Source organism: Zingiber officinale, chromosome 7A (genome assembly GCF_018446385.1).
Source record: "Zingiber officinale cultivar Zhangliang chromosome 7A, Zo_v1.1, whole genome shotgun sequence".
NCBI lineage: Eukaryota > Viridiplantae > Streptophyta > Magnoliopsida > Zingiberales > Zingiberaceae > Zingiber > Zingiber officinale.
Window position 1 is genome coordinate 20,929,286 of NC_055998.1, and position 21,872 is coordinate 20,951,157.

At 41.4% G+C, this 21,872-nt stretch overlaps 5 protein-coding genes across 7 annotated transcripts; 1 reads left to right on the forward strand and 4 right to left on the reverse strand.

The window, feature by feature from the left end:
- The first annotated feature begins 1,680 nt into the window (after positions 1 to 1,680).
- On the forward strand, positions 1,681 to 4,455 carry LOC121999260. Its single transcript, XM_042553960.1, has 4 exons — positions 1,681 to 2,058; positions 2,260 to 2,994; positions 3,058 to 3,583; positions 3,938 to 4,455. The coding sequence occupies exons 1-4, from the start codon at positions 1,681 to 1,683 to the stop codon at positions 4,453 to 4,455; spliced, it is 2,157 nt and encodes a 718-aa protein (XP_042409894.1).
- A 1,897-nt stretch (positions 4,456 to 6,352) lies between these two features.
- LOC122001124 (serine/threonine/tyrosine-protein kinase HT1-like) lies at positions 6,353 to 10,795 on the reverse strand. Of its 3 annotated transcripts, none has more exons than XM_042555711.1 (4): positions 10,599 to 10,795; positions 9,319 to 10,431; positions 7,516 to 7,971; positions 6,353 to 6,844 (listed from the first exon to the last, which is right to left on the reverse strand). In XM_042555711.1, exons 2-4 carry the CDS (start codon positions 10,294 to 10,296, stop codon positions 6,569 to 6,571), a joined length of 1,710 nt encoding a protein of 569 aa, XP_042411645.1. In that variant the 5' UTR covers positions 10,297 to 10,431; positions 10,599 to 10,795; the 3' UTR covers positions 6,353 to 6,568. The 3 variants fall into 3 exon arrangements, with proteins under 3 accessions (XP_042411645.1, XP_042411643.1, XP_042411644.1); XM_042555709.1 differs by having other exon boundaries at positions 10,595 to 10,795; XM_042555710.1 differs by having other exon boundaries at positions 10,587 to 10,795.
- Positions 10,796 to 11,155: 360 nt separating this feature from the next.
- On the reverse strand, positions 11,156 to 11,962 carry LOC122001126 (VQ motif-containing protein 4-like). The gene has a single exon (XM_042555713.1). It carries the CDS (start codon positions 11,958 to 11,960, stop codon positions 11,307 to 11,309), a length of 654 nt encoding a protein of 217 aa, XP_042411647.1. The 5' UTR covers positions 11,961 to 11,962; the 3' UTR covers positions 11,156 to 11,306.
- Positions 11,963 to 12,103: 141 nt separating this feature from the next.
- LOC122001125 (MADS-box transcription factor 32-like) lies at positions 12,104 to 14,416 on the reverse strand. The gene is made up of 8 exons (XM_042555712.1): positions 13,924 to 14,416; positions 13,586 to 13,848; positions 13,375 to 13,441; positions 13,216 to 13,277; positions 13,000 to 13,141; positions 12,865 to 12,906; positions 12,393 to 12,471; positions 12,104 to 12,296 (listed from the first exon to the last, which is right to left on the reverse strand). The coding sequence occupies exons 1-8, from the start codon at positions 13,975 to 13,977 to the stop codon at positions 12,286 to 12,288; spliced, it is 720 nt and encodes a 239-aa protein (XP_042411646.1). The 5' UTR covers positions 13,978 to 14,416; the 3' UTR covers positions 12,104 to 12,285.
- Positions 14,417 to 14,647: 231 nt separating this feature from the next.
- Positions 14,648 to 18,390, reverse strand: LOC122001123 (subtilisin-like protease SBT5.6). The gene is made up of 10 exons (XM_042555708.1): positions 18,273 to 18,390; positions 18,104 to 18,198; positions 17,932 to 18,029; positions 17,680 to 17,844; positions 17,475 to 17,586; positions 16,355 to 16,919; positions 16,164 to 16,264; positions 15,730 to 16,087; positions 15,389 to 15,602; positions 14,648 to 15,301 (listed from the first exon to the last, which is right to left on the reverse strand). Exons 1-10 carry the CDS (start codon positions 18,387 to 18,389, stop codon positions 14,778 to 14,780), a joined length of 2,349 nt encoding a protein of 782 aa, XP_042411642.1. The 5' UTR covers position 18,390; the 3' UTR covers positions 14,648 to 14,777.
- Positions 18,391 to 21,872: the final 3,482 nt, after the last annotated feature.

The window sequence follows — 21,872 nt, forward strand, 5'->3', positions numbered from 1 at the left end:
TTGATTTTAATGAGTTTCCAATCTTTATTAATTTGATGTGCCTCGTGACATACAAAAAGGCCTACACCAAATTTTGGCGTCGTTGCCGGGAAAAACTAGAAAAGTGTGATTGTTCTAGATTGTGAAATTTCTGATTACTTTGTTTTGCATTTTATTTGCTTTCATTGGACTTATCTGAATATTCATTTCATTTTTGATGTCATGACCAGGACTTCGAAGGACAAATTATTTGAGTTAGATCCAGAGATTGAGAGGACTTTCAGGGCTTTGAGAATTCAAGAGAAAGCTTCAGAAGGCTCTAAAAATACCTTATCACATTCAGATATTCCTATGGCTGATCATAATAGAACCATGAAAGAACTTGCAGCTCCTGATGAGGCTTTCAAGCATTCATGCATCACTTATCCAAATTTAGCAGGAGATTTTGAGTTGAGATCAGGGTTAATTCATTTACTTCCTAAATTTCAAGGGTTATCTGGAGAAGACTCAAATAGACATTTGCATGAATTCCATGTGGTGTGTTCAACCATGAAACCATAGGGTATTTCAGAAGAAGATATCAAGCTAAGGGCTTTTTCATTTTCATTAACTGGAGTAGCAAAGGATTGATTATATTATTTGCCACCAGGATATATCACCTCTTGGATTGATATGAAGAAGGCTTTCTTGGAGAAATACTTTCCAGCTTCAAGGACCGCTACTATCAGGAAGAGTATCTGTGGGATTCAACAAGTGGTGGGAGAGACACTTTATGAATATTGGGAGAGATTCAAGAAGTTATGTGCAAGTTGTCCTCAGCACCAAATTAGTGAGCAGTTACTAGTTCAGTACTTCTATGAATGTTTATTGCCTATGGACCGAAGTATGATAGATGTGGCAGCTGGGGGAGCTTTGGTGAATAAAACTCCAGAACAAGCTAGGGAACTCATTTCTAATATGGCAGAAAATTCTCAACAATTTGGAAGTAGAGCGTTAACTATAAGAGGAGTTAGAGAGGTGCAAATGTTTTTTGATGAACAAAAGGAGATAAGGAATTCATTGTTAGAGTTGACATCTTTGGTGAAGCAATTGGCATGGAATAATGTTAATCAAACTTCCACTTTACAGAGTACACAATTTCCATATCAATCAAGGGGAGTTTGTGGTATTTGTTCTAGCCAAGATCATAATTCAGAGTTATGTCCTAATCTTCATCAAGATGAGTCTTTGGCAGCATTTTCTAGAGCTCAGTTTTCTCAAAAGTATGATCTTTATTCTTCCACTTACAATCCTGGTTGGAAAGATCATCCAAATTTGAAATATAGCAATTCATTTCATCAACAATCACCCTTAAATCAGAATTTCCAGCAGCCTCAACAAGGATTCCAGCAGCAGTTCCAACCTTTTCAGAGACAATTCCAGTCTTATCAGCAAGTACCAAATCAAAATCAACGGCATCATTTTCAGAATCAAAATTTCCAGCAAGGTCAGAATTCAGTTCAGAATGCACTCCCAGCACCTTCGAGATTAAGTTTAACTCAAGGAGCTTCTAATAGTTCTTCTAATTAAGAGGGACAGCAAGTTAGATTGGAAGAATTGATGCAATACATGTTGCAACAGCAACAAAACCAGCAAAGGACAGATTCAGCAATTTAGAATATAGAAAGGCAGATTGGGCAATTAGCTTCCGGTCTTAATCAAATGCAAGCCCAAGGATCTAGTCAATTGCCTTCACAAACTACTTCTAATCCTAAAGGGAATGTTAGCACTTTAACTTTAAGGAGTGGGAGGAGAGTTTCAGAATTTTCAAGTGAAGGAAAAGCTGCTGAAAATTTTCCAGAATTACAACAGTCTAATTCCAACAGTGAAGGTAGTGAAGAAATTCAAGAAGATCAGAATGTTCCAAATTCGAGTTCCATTCTAGATTTAATTGATCCACTGGACTTGGAGCATTCACAAGAAGGTGGGAGTTTGATGCCAGAAATTTCCAGCAACTCTTATCCAGCTGAACAATTTCCAGCAGAATTGCCAAATTCCAGCAAATCTGGAAATCAAGAATTCAAAATTCTGTTCAAGAAGGTTTAGAGACAAGCGTTCCATTGCCTTTTCCTCAACGAAAAACTCAACCAAGGAAGAATGTAGAAGAGGAGAGAGCTAAGGAGTTTCAAGAGCTTGTGAATTTATTTAGCAAGGTTGGGGTAAATGTTCCTTTGCTTACAATGATCAAGCAGATTCCAAAATATTCTAAATTTTTGAAGGATCTTTGTGTGCATAAAAAAGAAGTTGAAGGGGAATGAATTGATCAGCTTAGGAAAGAATGTATCTGCTCTTATTCAACCAGTTCCCCAGAAATGTGAAGATCCAGGAGTGTTTACAGTACCTTGTGAGATTGGGAGTAGTTTGTTTAAGGATGCTATGTTGGATTTGGGGGCTTCAATTAATGTGATGCCAAGATCAGTTTTTCAGACTTTAGGGATTGGACCATTATTACCTACAGGGGTCGTTATTCAGTTAGCAGACCACAGTCAGACTCACCCAGCTGGAGTTATTGAAGATGTATTGGTGAAGGTGAGAGAACTTATCTTTCCTGCAGATTTTTATATCCTTGACATGGAGGGAGACTATTTGGCCAGTAGATCTCCACTCATTCTAGGACGACCATTTTTTAAGACAGCAAGGACTAAGATTGATATTCATGCGGGCACACTTTCTATGGAGATAGGAGATACAGTGGTCCAGTTCAGTATTTTTGACGCTATGAAGCATCCTAGAGAAGATCATTCTATTCTTAGCCTAGATATTTCAGAGGAGCTGGATAGTATGGATTTTTTTCCAGGTTTTGATTCAGATTTCGTAGTGGATGACCAGAGTGGTGTACTATCTTCGATTTTGGGAGATATTTCAGTCGTGGGAGTGGATGATGAGTTTTGTGGATTATTTCCTAGTAAGAGAGATGAATTATGCGTAGGGGATTGCTTAGGAGAAGCTCTACCCCTAAGATCGCTAAGAGAAGAAGTATGTGTAGGGGATTGTTTAGCAGCATTACCCCTAGGATCACCTTCAGTTGACTAGACACAGGATGAGTTGAAGCCATTGCCTCCACACTTGAAGTATGCTTATTTAAGAGAGAACCAGCAGCTACCTGTCATCATAGCCCAGAATCTAGAACCAGAACAAGAGAACAGATTATTGGAGATTCTGAGGCAGCACAGGAAGGCCATTGGATGGACTCTATCAGACATTCCTGGTATCAGTCCTTCTATTTGCATGCACAGGATTTATTTGGAGGAGGATGTGAAACCAGTGAGACAGCCCCAGAGGAGACTTAACCCATTGGTGCTTGACGTAGTAAAGAAAGAGGTGTCGAGACTTCTACAGGCAAGTATCATTTACCCTATTTCTGACAGTAAATGGGTAAGTCCTATTCATGTGGTACCAAAGAAATCTGGAGTGACAGTAGTGGCTAATGAAGAGAATGAGTTAGTACCCATCAGAGTGAAGAATTCATGGAGAGTTTATATAGACTACAGGAAGCTGAACCAGGCAAGCAGAAAGGACCACTACCCTTTGCCTTTTATTGATCAGATGTTGGAGAGACTGGCGGGTAAGTCACATTATTGCTTCCTTGACGGTTACACGGGATATTTTCAGATTTGCATCACTCCAGAGGATCAGGAGAAGACTACCATCACTTGTCCTTTCGGTACTTTTGCTTATAGACGCATGCCATTTGGACTATGCAATGCTCCAGGAACCTTTCAGCGATGCATAGTAAGTATTTTTGGTGATTTATTAGAGCATTGCATGGAGGTTTTTATGGATGATTTTTCTGTATATGGTTCATCTTTTGATGCATGTCTGGAAAATTTGTTTAGGGTTTTAGATAGATGCATTGAGACAGACTTGGTACTTAATTTTGAAAAATGTCATTTTATGGTTGAGCATGGTATTGTTTTAGGACACATAGTCTCTAGGAGAGGAATTGAGGTAGATCCTGCTAAAATTAGTGTTATATCTTCTTTATCTTACCCCGCATGCGTGCGGGATGTTCGAGCTTTTCTTGGCCATGCAGGATTCTACAGGAGATTTATTAGGAACTTCAGTAAGATTACTCTTCCATTGTCTCAGCTTCTTCAGAAAGATGTGGAGTTTCAGTTTGATCAGAGGTGCAAGGAAGCTTTTCATAGATTGAAGGAGGCTTTGATTTCTGCACCTATCATTAGGCCACCAGATTGGACATTACCATTTGAGCTTATGTGTGATGCTTCGAACTTTGCCATTGGGGTAGTACTGGCACAGAGAGTAGAAGGAGCACCACATGTGATCTACTATGCATCAAAGACCTTGGATTCAGCTCAAGCAAATTACACCACGACAGAAAAGGAGCTTCTTTCCATTGTGTTTGCTTTCCATGGTTCTGTGCCTAACGGTTGTGAAGACCAATCGACTGGTAGAAAGTCGTTGGCAGAATCTTAGATTCTATAGAGTATCGTTGGCTCTGTCCAATAGCTACACCAGTTGATTGGTGTATGGATCAGTATACTGGTGCATGAAATGAGTTGATTCGTGATCAACTATTTTCACTCTATTTAAAGGAGCTTTGAGGGATAAAGGAGATTACTGATTTTTATTTTTAAAAAACTCCTTAAGTCATCCCTCAAGCTTCCAAGTCTTTCTCTTTCTCCTAAACCTAAGTTTCATCTTGTAAAGAGGAAAAAAGTTTTGTGAGAGGTTGTACTCCACCGAGAAGGAGTAAACTTTAGCTGAAGATTGTCGGGGACTAATCCACCGACGGATTGAGGATTCGTCCACCTCAAGGATAAGCCCTGAAATAGGAGCAAACAATCTCCGAACCACATAAAAGGAAACATATTAGAGTTTGAATATTTTCATTCTTATTGCTTTCATTGTTTTAGTTTTATTCTGATAGAGAAGAAAACGTTTCAAGATAACAAGCTATTTAACCTCCTTCTAGTCGGACCAAAGATCTTCAACAATATGAAAGGAATGTATTTCATCTACATCACTCACATCCCTTTGTATAAATTATTGCATACCCAATGATCGACTTTATAGTCCACTTTATTACAGGTGACATTTGTCGATACTAAAATATACAACTCCTTATGTAGGGAACCATAGTGACTTCAGGTCTAAGGACTATTTATACTAATAATCACTATGAGAATATTTATGACACTCATATAACAATCCATGAAATATTCACATAGCGGATCAATTCAGTATAAATTCTCTAATATATATCCATGTGACAACTTGATACTTTATATCCATGACTTGTGAGAATAAGTCATCAATTAACCTACATGTTAGTCTCAGCATATTAATATTGCTCTTGTATATTAATATGCTTGACTAGGAATAATTAAGAATAGTGTTCTCAATATATGTCGACAGCCTCCTATAATCAATTCAACAATCGATATGTTGTACATTAAAACCTAATATTCTAAGGAATTATTATATTTATTCAGTTAGCATAAACATGAAATAAATATAATAATCAAAATATTATCTTTTATTGATAAATATGATATAATATGTTCTAAATCAATCAACTCATGATTGACTCTTAGGACTTACACTAACATGTCTTTTATGACATGGCAGGCCCGTTGGTAGCTTCGGACTCTTCCTGTTCGAGGTTTTCTTGCGGTCGGCACACAGGTCATCTCATCAGCTATCAACTTAACCGACTTCAAACAGGAACAAGGTGAATTCAGCATGAGTTATTTCATTTGTTTTCAACCTCGAATACAACTGTTCTAGGATTCTCCCAAGCTAAAACAAACAACAAAGTAGAATTTTGTGACACAACGAGTAAGATTAGAAACCAATGCAGTGCAATAAAGTGAAAGGTCGTTAAACTATACGAATGCTAAAATGCTATTGAAAATGTTGCAGGGCTTTTAGCTGTGCAAAACATAACTTTGAAAATATATCAGAGCACAAGAACCCCAAGTTCTCTTTAAAAACAAGCACAAGAAGGCAAGTTGCAACATATGCAGAACTAATTCCCTTAAATCCAGTTTCTGTCTTTAGCACTCATTAGGATAAAATTATAACTAGTTGATTTTCCTAGGTTTAGAATGTATTAGATTACATTTTGTAATGATAACTAGTTGTATGACCATATATGAGATTCCACAATCACAACTCAAGAAAGTTTCTTCCCTCTTTATGGCTTTCAAGAGTTGAATTGGTTTGCTTCTTATATAAGGTTCAATCATCGGAGCAAATCTAACATAAGTATTAACTCATCTGCGTTTTAAGTTTGTTGAAACTGCATTCATGTAACTATAAAAGGGAATTCCAGAGTCTTCCATCCATAAAACAACAAATTAGAAGAAAGGAATCAAAATGAACCTGCAAGAATCATGCTGTCTGGTACTACAATACATCTAATGATCATCGTTTTTATATACTTATAATCATGCACAAGGATGCATGCAAGCTCCTTGTACGACACAAAATTTTCAATATATAAAAAAAACATTAAGAACATTCTTGGCTTTCTGTCAGCAAGCTATTGATGATACACATCATAATTCACAAACGTGAACATGAGTTACATAAGTTTGGGCATGGAAGCACCTGAGCTATCCGAGTGCGAGTGAGTTTTGAGCTTTTGCATCCAATGGATTAATTGTTTTTTATGATCCTGGCAGCTTAGGTTCTGAAGCTTATTTAGAGTTCCATCTTGGGATAGAGTAGCCTCGAACTGCTCCAGAACCTTGACAATTTGCCAAAATTCAGGTCTCTTCTCTGGAAGTATCGACCAACATTGCTCTATCAGGGCTTGCAGAGGTCGAGGACAATCAGTAGGAATGGGTGGCCGCAAGTTCTACGAAATTAAGAAAAGAAGTGTGAACATCAAAGACCTTTGGAATATCACTAAGCCACTGAAAGCCACATTGTAGAAAGCACCTTGTTATAATTTAAAATTTGCAAGTAAATGAAACAATGAAAACGATCTAAAGACTTTCTTTTAATTCTAGTACACTTTAATGTAATTTGGATATTCTCTTTGGTCAGTGGTCACAAGTCATTGATGATTTACTTTATTTGATTAAATAACTATGTTGATTTTATAATTAAACTTCTATTTGGAGTTATAATTTTAATATTATTGTAAAACACACTTTAATTTTTAAAAGTAATGCTCAAGAGTGTATGGTAAATAATGCTCATGAGATCCACCTAATTTAGCATCAATATATTAACATTACTCGGCCGGTGGGAAACTTCCTGGGGCAGGCCGATCACCCAAATTCGGTGTTACCTGGTTCAACATTTGCTATATTAACATTACAAAATGCAATTGCTTTCATATACTTGATATTCACCATAATATGTTTTCTATAGAGTACTAAAATATTTCTCAACAAGTTTGTAAAATTGTCATGATTATCTCTAGATAAGGTGACTAAATCCTATTGTATCACCTCTAGATGGAAGACAAAATATTTAAGACCATTAATAAGAAAGGACCAAGAGAGGATATAGAATTAAAACCTTATCAACCACTGCAAAAGCCGCTTGGATTGGTGTCATTTCCTCATATGGAATTTTCCCTGCTGTCATTTCCCATAAGAGCAATCCAAAGCTGTATACATCAACTTTCCGCCCATATGGTTTATGCTTGATCATCTCTGGTGCCATCCAACGATAAGTACCATCATCCTCTGTTAATGCATCACAATATGCTTCCTCGCATGCAATTCCAAAATCAACAATCTTTATGCAGAAATCTTGATCAAAAATAATGTTTTCAGGTTTCAAGTCACGGTGGATAACTCCTTGGGAATGGATGTACTCCATTCCTCGTGCAATTTCTAAAGCCATTGAAATTAGTTTTTCTAAAGCAAGAGATTTGTGCTCAAGTTTGTGCATAAAAGCTCTTAAAGAGCCTCCAGGAAGATACTCAGTGATAATGCAAAAGGCCTGTGGTTGTTTACATGCCCCTGTGAGCTGCAAGAAAAGGAAAAATATTAACACCATATTAGAGTGTTGCCAAGTTAAATTCCATCTCATGAATCTTTAAATAGCAGCAACAACTAACTAACAATATAGAAGGAATATAGGATATGCTCAAAGAACAGATTCACATTTCAAAAACACTTTGACTTATAATATTAACAATGGGTTAGAGTGTCACCTAGTCAAATTCCCTCTTGTGAATTTTTAAATAGCAATCACAAATTAGCAATATAGAAGGTATGATAAAAGCAGATATTCAGATTTCAAAAACATTTTGCCTTATCCAATTTCATTGCTTCAAGCAGTATGGGGGGTTCATGTGTTAACAAACAGTTAGATAGAGCCGATTGCTTTCTAGTGTGATTGTGCTAGTTTATGTTAATAGTTGGATGGCATGTAAAATAGGGAAAGCCAAAACAAATGTTATGTTGACTGGTTAATTTTTTGTTTATTAGTCACAAGGTTAATGTTGATTTTGATAATCTCAAGATGGACTCTCATAAATGAGTTGTGTGCCTAGCATATTTACTAGCATTTCATAAACAGTAGTCTAGTTTTTCATCCCCCATCCTCCTCTTGCAGGCATGTGTTCTCATGAACTATCATTAGCTTATTTCCATCAAATTATCATCCCATTCTGATCCAACGCAACCACTGGATAACATAATCACAGGTCTGCAAGCTACATGTAAAGCAGACATCTAGCATAAAAGATATATGACATAATATAGCATTGGATTTAATTGGCAGGATACTCAGAAAATATAGTTAAGCAAAGTGCCACATAATGGTTGTCATCCTGGAGGAAGGTAAATTTCCAATGACTATGCTATCTTGATTTGTCATAGAGCAAAAAATGATACAAAGGATAACTACGAGATGGAAAACAAAAACCATGACAAGATAATTTGACGTGCAATATAAAAAAGGACAACTGGCCAACTTGAATTTTCTTTTAGAAACAGACGTAGGCATGTCATCATGTAATCAGAGCTTAGAGAATTAGAAGTCCATCTGATCAAATCATGTAGGTACAACTAGTGACGATGAAACTGTTAAAGTGGATGATTTTACTCTCTGTTTATTAAATTAACAAACTAATAATTTTTATGATCTTTATTTCAAATGACGTGAAGTTCCATATATATATAGTTTCAAATTTTAGTTGATTTGTGGGAAAAGCCAACTTGCATAAAGCAAATTTTGGAATTGCTTAAAGGGTTTTGTGAAACTCATGAACTGCTATCAGCAATGATGACCAGGTTGATGAAGAACTAATTTGATGGGCAATTAAATATGTAACAGACAAATACAATAGTTAAGAATTATGGAATGCACCTTGATCACATTGCGGTGGTAGAGATGTGACAGCATTGAAACTTCCCTAGTGAACTGCTTCTCAAGTCGAGCAGCCAACAATCCATTATCCTCATCATCAGGTTGCCTAATAATCTTAATAGCAACAGGTTGACCCTTATAGATACCATGGTACAATCTGCTATGAGCACCGGAAGCAAACTTAAGCCCAAAATATAATTCGCAAAGATCGACATTCCACTTTTCTGTCATCTCCAAGGCAGCAACCCTCCCTCCTCCATGATCAAAGCAACCTGCCCATGAAGATTCCTTCCGAGCCCCAGACTTATCAAGAGTCTTGAAGGAAGATGAATGTGTATGATGACTCTTCTCCAAAGCTTTTCTCCAAAAAACCTCATGATTTCCACGGGCTTTATCATTCTTCTTCTTGGAAGGTGGCGGGGTTGAAGACCTCTTCTTGACCAAACGAGCTTCCTTAAAGGCCTCGGAAAGATTGGTGGTGGGAAGAGGCGATATTGACCTTTCCTTAGGTTTTGAATGTTGCTCGCAATGTTGTTTGGCATCTAACTTCACCCTACTAGAAGAAGCAGCAACTACTTTAGAGCTCCTTCCTTCTGCTTTAAAATCGTAAAGTGGAAACCTTGAACTAGTAATATCAGCAGATATCGATCCATCTGATATCAAGGCGGGAATTCCTTCAGGATAGAAGGAGAAATCAGAGTTATCGGCACTGAGGCTGCTCGGCCTCTTCCCATCCAATGGATCACCGCGTCGAAAATTCAAGCTCTTTCTGGAGTTCTGTGTCTGCAATTGCTCGATCGAGCTCTTTGACGGGAGCTCACAGGGAGGAAACCTATTAGAATGAAAACTCATAGCATCACCCGGTTCCTTAGACAACTCGGCCAGAAGTTCCCGTTCGGAGACCGATCTCGTACGGGCGTGATGCGTGATGTGGCCAAACGTCGACCTCAACACCCAAGAACTGTGCTCCTCCTCCATTCTTCCAGAGGCGATTCCTTCAGATCCGACAGCAAAATCAGATTTTTTTTTTTTTTTTTAAGCCCTCTAGTCTTCTAAGATGTCGCCTCAAATCGATCTCGCCATTCCCGGATCCAAGAGCCTGCACCGCCAACCCTATCACACAATCGACAATTAGCAATCAACCAAAACAACTCCAGAATCCCAGGAAGGACGAGCAAACGAGCGATCTAGGAAATAATTTAATCCATACAAAAATGAATAAAGAGAACAAAAAAGAAATGAAAGCGAAGGTTAGAATCAAAGTGCACATCGTTACCCACGCACGAAACCTCGACCGCCGTGGTTGTGCCCAGGGAACGTGGGAAGAAGAAGAGGACGATGGCGACGGTTCAATTCGCTCGTTTGTCTCGTGGGAAGGGCAGGAGAAGAAGCCCGGTACGGCTTCGTCCTCGGTCGTATTCCTTGCGTCTGATTTGGGCGAACACGATGCCGCACGGTATACTTTCGACCGTGCTCCATTATATAGTTTAATAATCGATGACGATCGGAGCATCATAACGCTGCCGTGATGCTTTCCGAAGAGATAACGACCGTCCGTTTTAATAGTATAAATATAAAATTAAAAAATAATTCCTTTTTAAAAAAATATTAATATTAAAAGAACATTTTAACCTTAATTTATCCTTTTTAAATGTTCCTCTTTATATGGCTAATCCGAGGGCCACCAAGTAAAAGCCTCCTTTTAATTTTCACAATTGAATTTTTGGTGTAGTTATAAAATAATCTTCGAAGCTAACTATATCGAACACGGATAATTTAAAGAGAAGGAAAAGTAATCATACACGACTAATCAATTTGAATAAGAAAGAAAGAAAGAAAGAACTCTTTGAATTCATTTGAGCAAAAATTTCTACTGATATTATTGATTGTGCGGAACAGGATAGGAAGAGGAGGAGATGATGCAAATTGCAAGGAAGTTGCAATAGTGAAGCGGGTATCATGCAATCGAACCATTCTCATGATCCAAATTAAGCAGACGGCACTCTCGGCGGCGACGTCACGGGGAACAGCGGGAGCAGCCGTGGCGGATTCCCCTTCGCCGGCGAAGGGTGCAAGGAGAACCCGCCCTCGGCTACAGCCACTCCTGCGGCCGAATCAGCGCCTGCAGGCCGCGGCGACCGCCCGAAAGGATCAGCGATCAGCGGCGTGACGGGGCTAAGAGTCAACGACGGATGGAGGATCTCCGGCGTGTTCCTCCACGAAACAGACGGAGAATTTTGGTTCTTGAGGCTGCCGCGGCGCTCGTAGAGCTTGAAAGAAGGCTTCCTGAGTCGGATGGCCGGGTTCTTGGCCGAAGCCGACCCGGTGGTGGAGCCGGTGAGCATCTGGACTACTTGCTTGAAGGAAGCAGCGTCGGCCTGGATGAAGGTGGCACATGAACTGGGTTTGGGAGGCAGAGATAAAGGCCAAGAGGCGGGCGTTGCTCCGGTCGCTGCCACTCCATTGCTTCTATCAAACATGGCTGCTCTGTTTGTGAAATTAAGCGAGAAGACAACTGAGGACCTCAAGTCAAAAACAGAGAGACGCGAGGATGCAGTTGGAGTTTGGCGAGAAAGGAAACTGATGGTGTCTCCACTGATTGCCGGCTTAGTGGACTTTATGTCATCCATGATCGTCTCCATTCAGTAAAGTCTTCTGCCGCATTGATTTAGTGGCTCATGGGATGATTGATGGTGAAGCACAGTGACTCAACTTAGAGAAAGCAGAAAGATACATTTTAAGCACTATTCAAGCAATGGCATGCAAAGTTCACAATCAGCAAGGATAGTCTAGAGCTCCATGATCGAAAGCTGAGCATAAAAGTAAATACAAACTTCCCCAAATCACAACTTTAATAACAGAAAACAGATTAGGCAATACAGCATTAGTTAATTCAAGGAATTCATTGTGTTTTCCTCCATCAAACTAGGAAGCCAGAATAAAATCAATTTGCCTCCAAAACGTCGATTAGTTTAGACCTGCATGAGAGAAAGGAAGACTGTTAAAGGATGTGGCTAGTAATAAAAAACTACTCCAAGGCATTCATTCCAGAAATGGAAGAAGATGATGCGTACCCAATCTCAGTTCCAGTCTTGGGGTCGATGAGGCATATCCATTTGCTTCTATCCCTTTAAGTGTCTGCACACTTGCAAGCTGCAAGATAATCATAATCTGTCGTAAAGATGTTCCTTTGTTTTTGTTTTTGACAACTCATAAAAAAGTTGTGCAGTGATTTCCATGGAAAGCATTAATTCAATTCATATAGAAAGAAAAAGTTTCCAAGTCTTCTCAATAGATAGTACATGATCTTTATTCTATACGACAGTCTTAACTGGTCCCTTTCACTTAAATGTGAAATGGGGAAGTATACTTTAGCGTAAAGGATCAACTTTCGCATTCTTTCATCATCAAGGTCGTCTAAATTTTACTAGTTTCCACTGACAATCCCAAATGGATGGCAGCTTTTGTACCATCAATCTATTAAATGCAACTCCACTGAAACTTTTTGAAATCCAAACTGATTAGATTTATAAAGAGGAGGCATACCTTATCACAGAGTCCGTATCTTTCTTGTTGCCGATCTCTTACCTTAAAAATGGTGAAAACATCATCAACATTAAGGTTAATCTTGACAAAAAAAAAATAATAATAATCGAAAAGATCGAAACGAGTCAAACTAACCATGCTTTCCAGCTTGTTCATCTGCCCTCCTATTTTCCTCTCCATCTCAACTCGAACCTTGCTGATGGCCATCTCCAAGCTGTGCTCCACATTGCTCAAATCAGGCAGAGAGTACTCTTGTCCCTCGTCGACCTTCATGAACCTGTACACACAGTTAGCGATCATTAAATCTTAATCATCTCGAAGCTTATGAAGAACGCATTTTGTGTTCTTAACCTGAGTTGCTTTTCTAAAGCGTCACACAGTTGCTCCACCTTCACAATCTCCGCATTGCGGTCCTAAACATAGATTTTGTATGCAGAAGCATGAATGGATATTTAAATCAAACTCGCAAAGCTGAAACATTGTGAGGAATAATGTTTTAAGAATAAATACCACGACATAGTCTCTCCAAATCTTTGTTTGGGTAGCCAACTCATACCTTTCTATCAGCTCCTTGGCACTTTTAACCGAATTAGCAAGTATTAAATTGGAGCAAAAAGGGAATTAATGGCATCTCGTAGATGAACGGAGCTAGGAATTAAATAAGGGGAAGCTACATCACATGCATAGAAATGGAAGGAGACATGGATGCAGTCTGAGTCACCTGGGAACAGAGGGGGAGTGATACTGATAGAGCTTGCCGGAAGAGGAAAAGAGGAGGAGGAGGAGGTCGGCGTCGCAGAGGACAGAGAGCTCCCTTGCTTTCTTGAACAGGCCATCCCTTCTTTTATAGAAAGTGGACTGCCTCTGGTTGGGGTTCTCGATCCTCTTTATCTCCGTTCTCCCTCTCCCCATTTGATCATATGATCCCTCCCTCCCTCCGGTTCTTCCTCCGAACAAAGAAGCACCTCTCCAGTGCAAGCAGCCCTGGGCACTCGAACTAACTTACATGGATTTGGCAACATTTGCTCACTTTAAATTAACAGAGAGGTCGCATGCAACCTGATGAGGGCAAGCGCGTGCATGGCAGCCTTTGCTCCATGAGTCGATTCCCATGCTTTATATTTAACTCGTTTGTCTTTTGTCGTTGCGCGTACGGCCGGTTGTGATGTCGGATGTGAGAGTTCCTTAGCGGCAGCTGCAGGTGGAGCTCTTGATGGTCTGCTTTTGTCCGGAGGCGAAGGACGCATCGCCGAGTGAACCGTCGGTATATAGACACTCCACACCGCAATTAATTGCCTGAGAGAAGGTTCAAGGCTTCAAGCAAGTAGCCAAATACAAAGCAAGAGAAGAAGAAGTGGAAGAAAAATAAAAATGGAGCGATCAGAGTGAGTACTGAGAGAAATGATGGGTGATGGTTTGTTTGCGCGACACGCTCGAGCTTGGATTGTGTTGTCGCAGTCTGCTCGACTCCGTTGCAGGGTAAAGCGAGGAGCGAGCCCGAAGCTTCTCGGTCACGGAATCTTAGCAACTTTGAATAAAAATCTTCGCTAAATTAATGACAAAACAACAAAACCGTATCCAAAATAAATCTCAATAACCAGAGGCTAAATAGTAATTGCAAAAAGAAGCGACGCAGCGGGATTTCCAAAAGCGAAAGCAAGGAAACGAGATTACGTAGCTCTGGAGGGATTTCCACTTATAGAAAATATTGGAGAAGTGAAAAGATCCAAAGCTTCGCTGGTTTCAGATTCGCAATCACACGACACGACGTCTCACTGAAAAATTGATTAAAAAATGGTTTTGATTACCAGCAATATTTGATTCAAATGAACCCACCCAATCATCCATTTATTCCCAGTTTCAATGTGTATATATATTAGAAAGAGTGAAAAGGGAAGAAAGGAGAAGAAAGCTTAAACAGAGACGACAATTGGACTTCTAACGACGTGGATGCCATCGGACCAAGTATAAGATCCTTCCTCATAATCGACGTTGAAACGCCCCCTCGCAGAGAGGGTAACGGTGAATCGCTTCTTCTGTCTGATCTTTTTGAACTTCAACACTGTCGGTACGACTTCCACGGCGACGTCTTTGGGCTCCACGACCGAAACGCGGTAGAGGGCCGAGCCGTTGCCCACGTTGGTCACCGTTCGCTTGATCGTCACCGGCGCATACAGAGTCCCGACGGCGATGGACGGGTAGTTGAGAGCAAAGGGATATTCACTTGTGTTCGTCGGGCAGCGGAAGGCGGGGTCTAGCGGAGCAGCCCCGGCATTGGCGCAGGCGAAGAGAAGATAATCCTCGTAGGAGGCATCGTACACCAAACCCGGATCTAACGCGTGCTCAGGGCGGATGTGGCCCGACCCATAAACCAATGGGCCCGCTATTTGGCCCGATGCATCGGTCAACGGGTTGCCTAGGCTATCCTCGGTTGTGGCTGTGAAGAAAACAACGATATAATTCTTTCGGAATAACGGACGTTACTTACAGTTTATTGAGTATTCTGAGGGTGGATTTAACGTACCGGTGGTCATGATGGCGGATCTGATGGCGGCTTCGCTCCACTTAGGGTGGATGGACTTGAGAAGGGCGGCGACGGCGGAAACGTGGGGGCATGCCATCGAGGTACCCGAGTAGATGTTGTACTTGACGCGCCGACGATCATCCTCGAGCTTCGTCGGAGAAGATGACCCGCTCCATGCCGCAAGGATGTTCAACCCTGGCGCAGCTACATCAGGCTGAAAGTACGTGCGTACGAAATTAGAAGTTAGTTTTAGATTGTGTTTCTTGTTTTTTTTTTTTTCCTTTTTCTCTCGATCGATCTGTTGGCGAAGATTAATTAATTATAAGGTGTAATTGATGTACCTTGAGAAGGTTGGGCGCGATCCGGTTGGGGCCGCGGGAGGAGAAGCCGGCGATGACGGGCGCCGGCGACACGTGCAAGACGGTCCGAGCCGGGGCGATCTTGGCGGTCGGGTTGGAGCTGCTGTTGATGTATTCGAGGAGGGCGATTGCGCCGTCGGAGGAGATGGCGGTGCCGGCGAGGACGTGGGCGTCGACGGGGATCTCGTTGCCGTTGGGGACGGAGTTGCCGAGTATGATGGCGGCGCCGCCGGCCCTCTTGACCTCCAGTCCTTTGGCCACCCGGAGACCTGCCCCCCTCAGGCACGTCACGATCTTTCCTTTAACCTTTTTGGCGTCCAGAGAATTCGGCAGGCATTGCCTGAAGCATGAAATCGAAAGGTATGATCAGTTTGAACCCGTTGCTCTGTTTTCTGGTATTTGGTGGAGAAATCTACCCGGAAACATTGGCCGGAGTGCCCGGTACCACGGCGTCGCCGGCGAAGATTAAAGGGTAAGAAACTGAAGACTTCAATGTATACGGCGTCACAGTTTGGCCCTGCAACGAAATTAATTAACATATAAATTGCTGGAATTTGTATTGATCGTTAGAATAATTAGAATAGATTCGGTTGGGATAAATTTGTACCATGATAGAGACGCCGTTGCCGAGGAGCACCGGCGAATCGAAGGCGCGGTCGATGCTGCTGGCGGCGACGGTGATCATCCATGGCGCGAGGTTGGTGACGGTGGACAGCATCGGGCCGCTGTTTCCGGCGCTGCAGGATACCACGATGCCGCGGCGCGCGGCGTGGAGCGCGCCGATGGCGATGCCGTCGTTGGCGAAGGGGGGCGGGGCGCCGACGGCGCCGATGGAGACGCTGACCACGTCGACGCCGTCGGCGACGGCGTCGTCGAAGGCGGCGAGCATGTCGGCGTCGAAGCAGGTGTTCTCCAGGTTGGGGTTGGGGCCCGGGATGGGCCAGCAGACCTTGTAGACTGCGAGGCGGGCGAAGGGGGCGCCTCCGGAGGCGGTGCCGCGGGCGAAGCCGCCAAGGGCGGAGACCCCGGCCACGGCGCGGCCGGCGACAGTAGAAGCCGTGTGGGTGCCGTGGCCGTCGTTGTCGCGGGGGGAGCGGAAGGCGGTGCTGCGGTTTAGCGCGCCGTGGTACGCCTCGTACGCCTTCACGTAGAACCGAGCTCCAATGACCTTCCTGCCATGGCAGTTAATCGCATCATCAATTCTTAACGATCCATTAAATCCCGTGTGAAATTGTATACTTTCTAATTTCAACCCACAATCGAATCGATGATCAACATACTGGATTTTGAAATCAAATAAAACATCTAATATTTAACTCTTATCTAGTTGATTTTATATGTAGGTGTTTAAGCTTTGAACGGTCAAGTGTTCTGCAAGTCAAAGTCACGTGTGCAACAATCAATAAATATATATAAATATATATATTGGAAAGATCACGAGGGACATGCATTGGCGCCAAAAAGCCGCTAAGTTCGAGACTGTCGCCTTGTTTGCACTCACTCTCTAAATCGGACAAGAAACCAATCATGGTCGTCGTCATCACCAACAGGCCAAAACCAAAACCAGTGACTGCAAATAATTAAGAAACCTAGCTTTTCGTGTCCTTTTTTTTCATATGTAAAAATCTCCGCAGTTAAAACCGTTTATGGAAGATTTCTTATATCACTTCTTTGTTCTTCATTTTACATGAAGGCACGCATAGACTATAGAGTAGTAGTAGACTTACATATTGCAGTGAGAAGAGTTGAATGCATCTCCTTCTTGGCAGACTCCTCTCCAGTGTTTTGGAGAACGACTCATTCCTCTATCACTGAAGCTCTCAGACTCTGGCCATATACCTATCAAGCCAAACCCCACTTCACTATTCAGAAACATATTTATGTATTTTTGGATTGTATAATTGGCTTGTGGAACGTGATACTGCAACAGACCTGAATCCAGCATGCCAATAATGACATCCTTTTTAGGTTTTTGCACCCAGTCAGTACTGTCGAAAATTTTGAACCCTTCTTCCTGCATTATGAACTGCCATGACCTGGTTGTGTGTGGGGAGAGCCTGCCTTCGCTAGGAAAGGCAGAAACCACCCCTTCCATCTCTGTTTTTGATGCGATGAATATAATCCAGTGATTGGAAAGAAAATACAAAAAAAAAAAAAATTGAGATAGAATGAATAGTTACTGACTGGATAGTTTCCTGGCTTCCTCTTCAGTGAGCAATGCAGCAAAGCCATTGATGGTGTGCTTGTAGCTGTACACTACGGAATCCAAGGCCTCCTCTTTACTGATCATAAAAATGTTATAAATCTTAAACATGAATCAAAGGCTATGGCATCACAATAAGGCTAAATTGATCACCTGTTCTTCACGGAGAGGAGAAGGGAATGATGGTCGTCCAAGATTTCTTCACTGGTTTTGAGCCCTTTGTGCTCTCCTAGATAAACGACATAAACCTGAAACCCCAAAAACGTGTTTGATACTGTTTTTAGAGGAAAGGTTGGTAGTACAGTGAAGAAACTGAAGTTACCTTGCGTTGCTGATCAGACAAAGCAGAGCAGGAGAGGATGAGGAGGAAGAGAGGAGGAAGAAGAAGAAGAAGCGGAAATTTCATATTATTTTTCTTTCTTTGAACGAATTTTGACATTCTTGGAATGGTGCGGTTGGCTTTATATAGGACAAAAGGAAAGGGAAGGAAAAGATTAAGGAAAGGGATTTTGAATTGTGTTGGGAATAAAAAGGCAGTGATTAATTTTATTGGATTATCTACCATTTCCGGCACTCAATATGAGGAATTGACTGAATCGCATCCATCTATATTTTTTACCATGTTCTTGCCAATTGTCACTTCGCAAATGCAGCTCGGAATCATTGGGAAGCAATTTGCATGGTGAAAATTTGATGTTTCTGCAAAATTAGAATGTGAGAGACCAAAAAGAGATTAACTTTATATTAATAGTTTATACATTAGTTTCCTCTATGATTTTAATAAGATAAAAATAAAAAGCAGTCTGTTTAGAAACAGAATAGAGAAATATGGTTTGAGCATTAATTTTTATATAAAGGCATGAATTAATAAAATTGCCAATAATAGCATTTTTGGAAAGAATGATCCTTAAGCATAGATGATAATAGATATTTTAAAAAAATCCTTAAGCAAGGTGAAAATATTGGAAGATTAATATAGAACAACACTGTGATTGGGATGAACTAATCAGACAAACAGATTGTGTCCTTGAATGATTAATTCTTCCAAGAGGATAAGTTGGAGGAGAAGTCCTAGTATCAATACTTTACAATCAACTGTAGCTACAAGATAGTAAACACAAAAATCCACAATGTGTTGGTTGCGCATGCCTAGAATTAGATACCACATTGCATCTTAACCTTCAAGATGTTGACATCCACCTAATTAAAGATTCAGAAACACATACATTGTTCCAAGAATTTCGATCCAAAAATCGACTCTATTAAAGTATTGCTAAACGGCTTAAACACCACTACAATACTTACAGATCAAAATCTGATGATCAGCACCGCATAAATTCCCATTGTGCTCTTCTCCCTCTCTAGCAAGTCTTTTAAACTCCGCAATCCCATTGTCTTAATCATCACCATACTAAGAAAAGCATGCCAAAGAAAGAAAAACTGAAAAAAGGAATATTTTTAAACATCGGTTGTTACTCGTTGCAACGGCTAGTTGTGGGTTGGGTTGTTGCCATCCTTACCTTGCAATAGTGGCACGGGGTTGGTCCATCCGAATCCAATCCCATCATATAAGGTAGACTCACTTAGTCAAATTCACAAAGTGGGATCGATCATGACCCCTCACTTTGACTCATCCCTCTCTTCTAATTTGATCCTCTCGTAATCGCGTGGACCGTCATGTTTGTGTTGCTTGTTCCTTTCGAGCTATCTAGTCTTTGCAATGTCTATTGATCAACGCATGCTTCTTCTTCCTTTCACCTCACAACTCTTCCATCCTCAGTCATGCACGCTTTTAAAGCTTCCATTTAGAATATCTCTAGAGGATTTGTGGATTGAACTCTTTTACTTTAGGTGTTTTCTGGTCAACCCTTCTAGTGTTTAACAAGTCAACTTGGGTATAAATCAAGGGGCGTATCTAGAAGCTTTAATTTATTCTCGAAAATGCCCTCTATATTATTGTTGTAGAAACCGAAAGAGTTAAAGATTAAATGAACCAATCTATCAATCATGAAGTAAAACTTTGACCGTCCCCAGGACGTAGCACAGATGGGGAGTACATGATTCTATAGTTGAAAGGTCCAGGGGTCGATCCCCGGGGTATCACTGTCTGGGGTTAATGTCTCCGCCATGCACTTTCCACCTGTGTACTTGTATTTACCTCCCTCCATATCCGTAGGACCGGCTCTAGGGGGTCGTTGATGTGACGGTTCCATAATGAAGTAAAACTTTGACTTCTTTGTTTCGATTAGTAATCAACATAATTTAGAAATTTAGGAAGAGAATCAATATTTTTAAATCGCAGATTCTCAAAAATATCAAACTTGTAATAATTCAACTCACTTCTTTGATGTTTCATGACATCTCTAAAAAATCATAGGGTTACAATTTGTTAGCCAAAGAACAAATAGCACTCTCATATAATGATTTGAATTCATCACTAGGATTCAAGGCATCATACAAAGTGAGAAACTCCATTAATTTTTCAGTAAATCTGTTGGTCAACTCCATCAACTGTTTATCAACCATAATGTTGAATACATTAAAACGATAATATTCCTCCAATGTGAAATAATTTATCTATTGACAATAACATTTAGTATCTTGGAGGTATAGATCAAAGAAACCAAGCACTTCATCATTATCTTTTAGAGAAAAATAATCGTTGATATTCTTTTTAGCATATCCTTCTAATTTTGTCTATCATTACAAACATAAACATAATAATTTAAAAAATATTAAATTAAAATTACTTACCGCCTAAATCAAATTATAAGTTCTCTTAATAATATCAAATCAACTGATCCTGTCCGAACCAGAAGTCAACAGACGCTAGGCACGTGGCGCTCTCCGACTCGCTGATGTAGATCTTCGCTGATGTAGATCTCCAACTGGTGTAGATCTCCAACTGGTGGCGCGATGCTCCGGCTAACCTGCACAGAAGTCGGGCCGGGAAGGGGGTTCCCGGCGGCGACCCTCCGACGCTCAAGTCAGGTAAATTACGATGAACAAAGTGGCTCCCAAAGTCTCAGAATACCTTCCAAAGAATCCCCTCCAGCGAAGTCTGAGGCTCTTTATATAGAGCTGTGAAGGGTTTGGGCACGTGTACCGAGGTGCATACGTGTCCTCTGTCCTTTCCTAGGTATGCGGCTGTCAGAAAGCTTACCTGACCCATATCGCTACAGTCAAAGCATGCCCTTGATGGGACAGCAGAATCCCCTGTCACAAGATTTGGAGCATGGCGCACACGTGAAACCTATCGGTTGTCAGAGAAAGGAGTCCCCTGTCCTTTTCCCTTGCTCCAAACTTGTCGTCCGGGCGGACAGCTCCCTCAACATCCGGCCGGACATCCGCAGTGGTTTACTTGTGCTTTGTGGAGACTAATAAACAGGGGTGCTTTATGACTTTGGTCGGTCAAAAGGTCAGCTCGGTCCATGACCTTTTGAACTGAGCGTCGGAACCCCGATTTGACAGGGTGCCTTCCAGCCATAAGTGCGAGCCGGCCGGCAGTCCGGTCGGACCGGCCGTTTACGGCCGTCCGTCCGGTCGGACCACACTCTCCCCCGGATGGGCGGCTGCTCCGGTGACTTCCCCTTGGCGTTGACTTTGCAGGGGGGGTCGCTCTTACTACCGGATCACTTGCCTCCCCTTCAAGTCTAGTCGAAGGAGGCGAATAGTCCGACTGACTGGACTATGAGTCTAGCCGAACGGCTCCTCCATGCTAGTACTCTGCGCCCGGTCAGCCGCAGAGATATCCTTGAATGAATCAATGATGGCCTTCACCGGATCACTTCGCGTTCTGCGCCAATCTTCGACATCAAGGTTGATCATACCTTCATTAAATGCTCCGAATGATTGACTGCCACGTGGAGCAATGCCATCAGAGTACGGAGGCGGTGGCATGATATTTTGATGTGATCGAAGC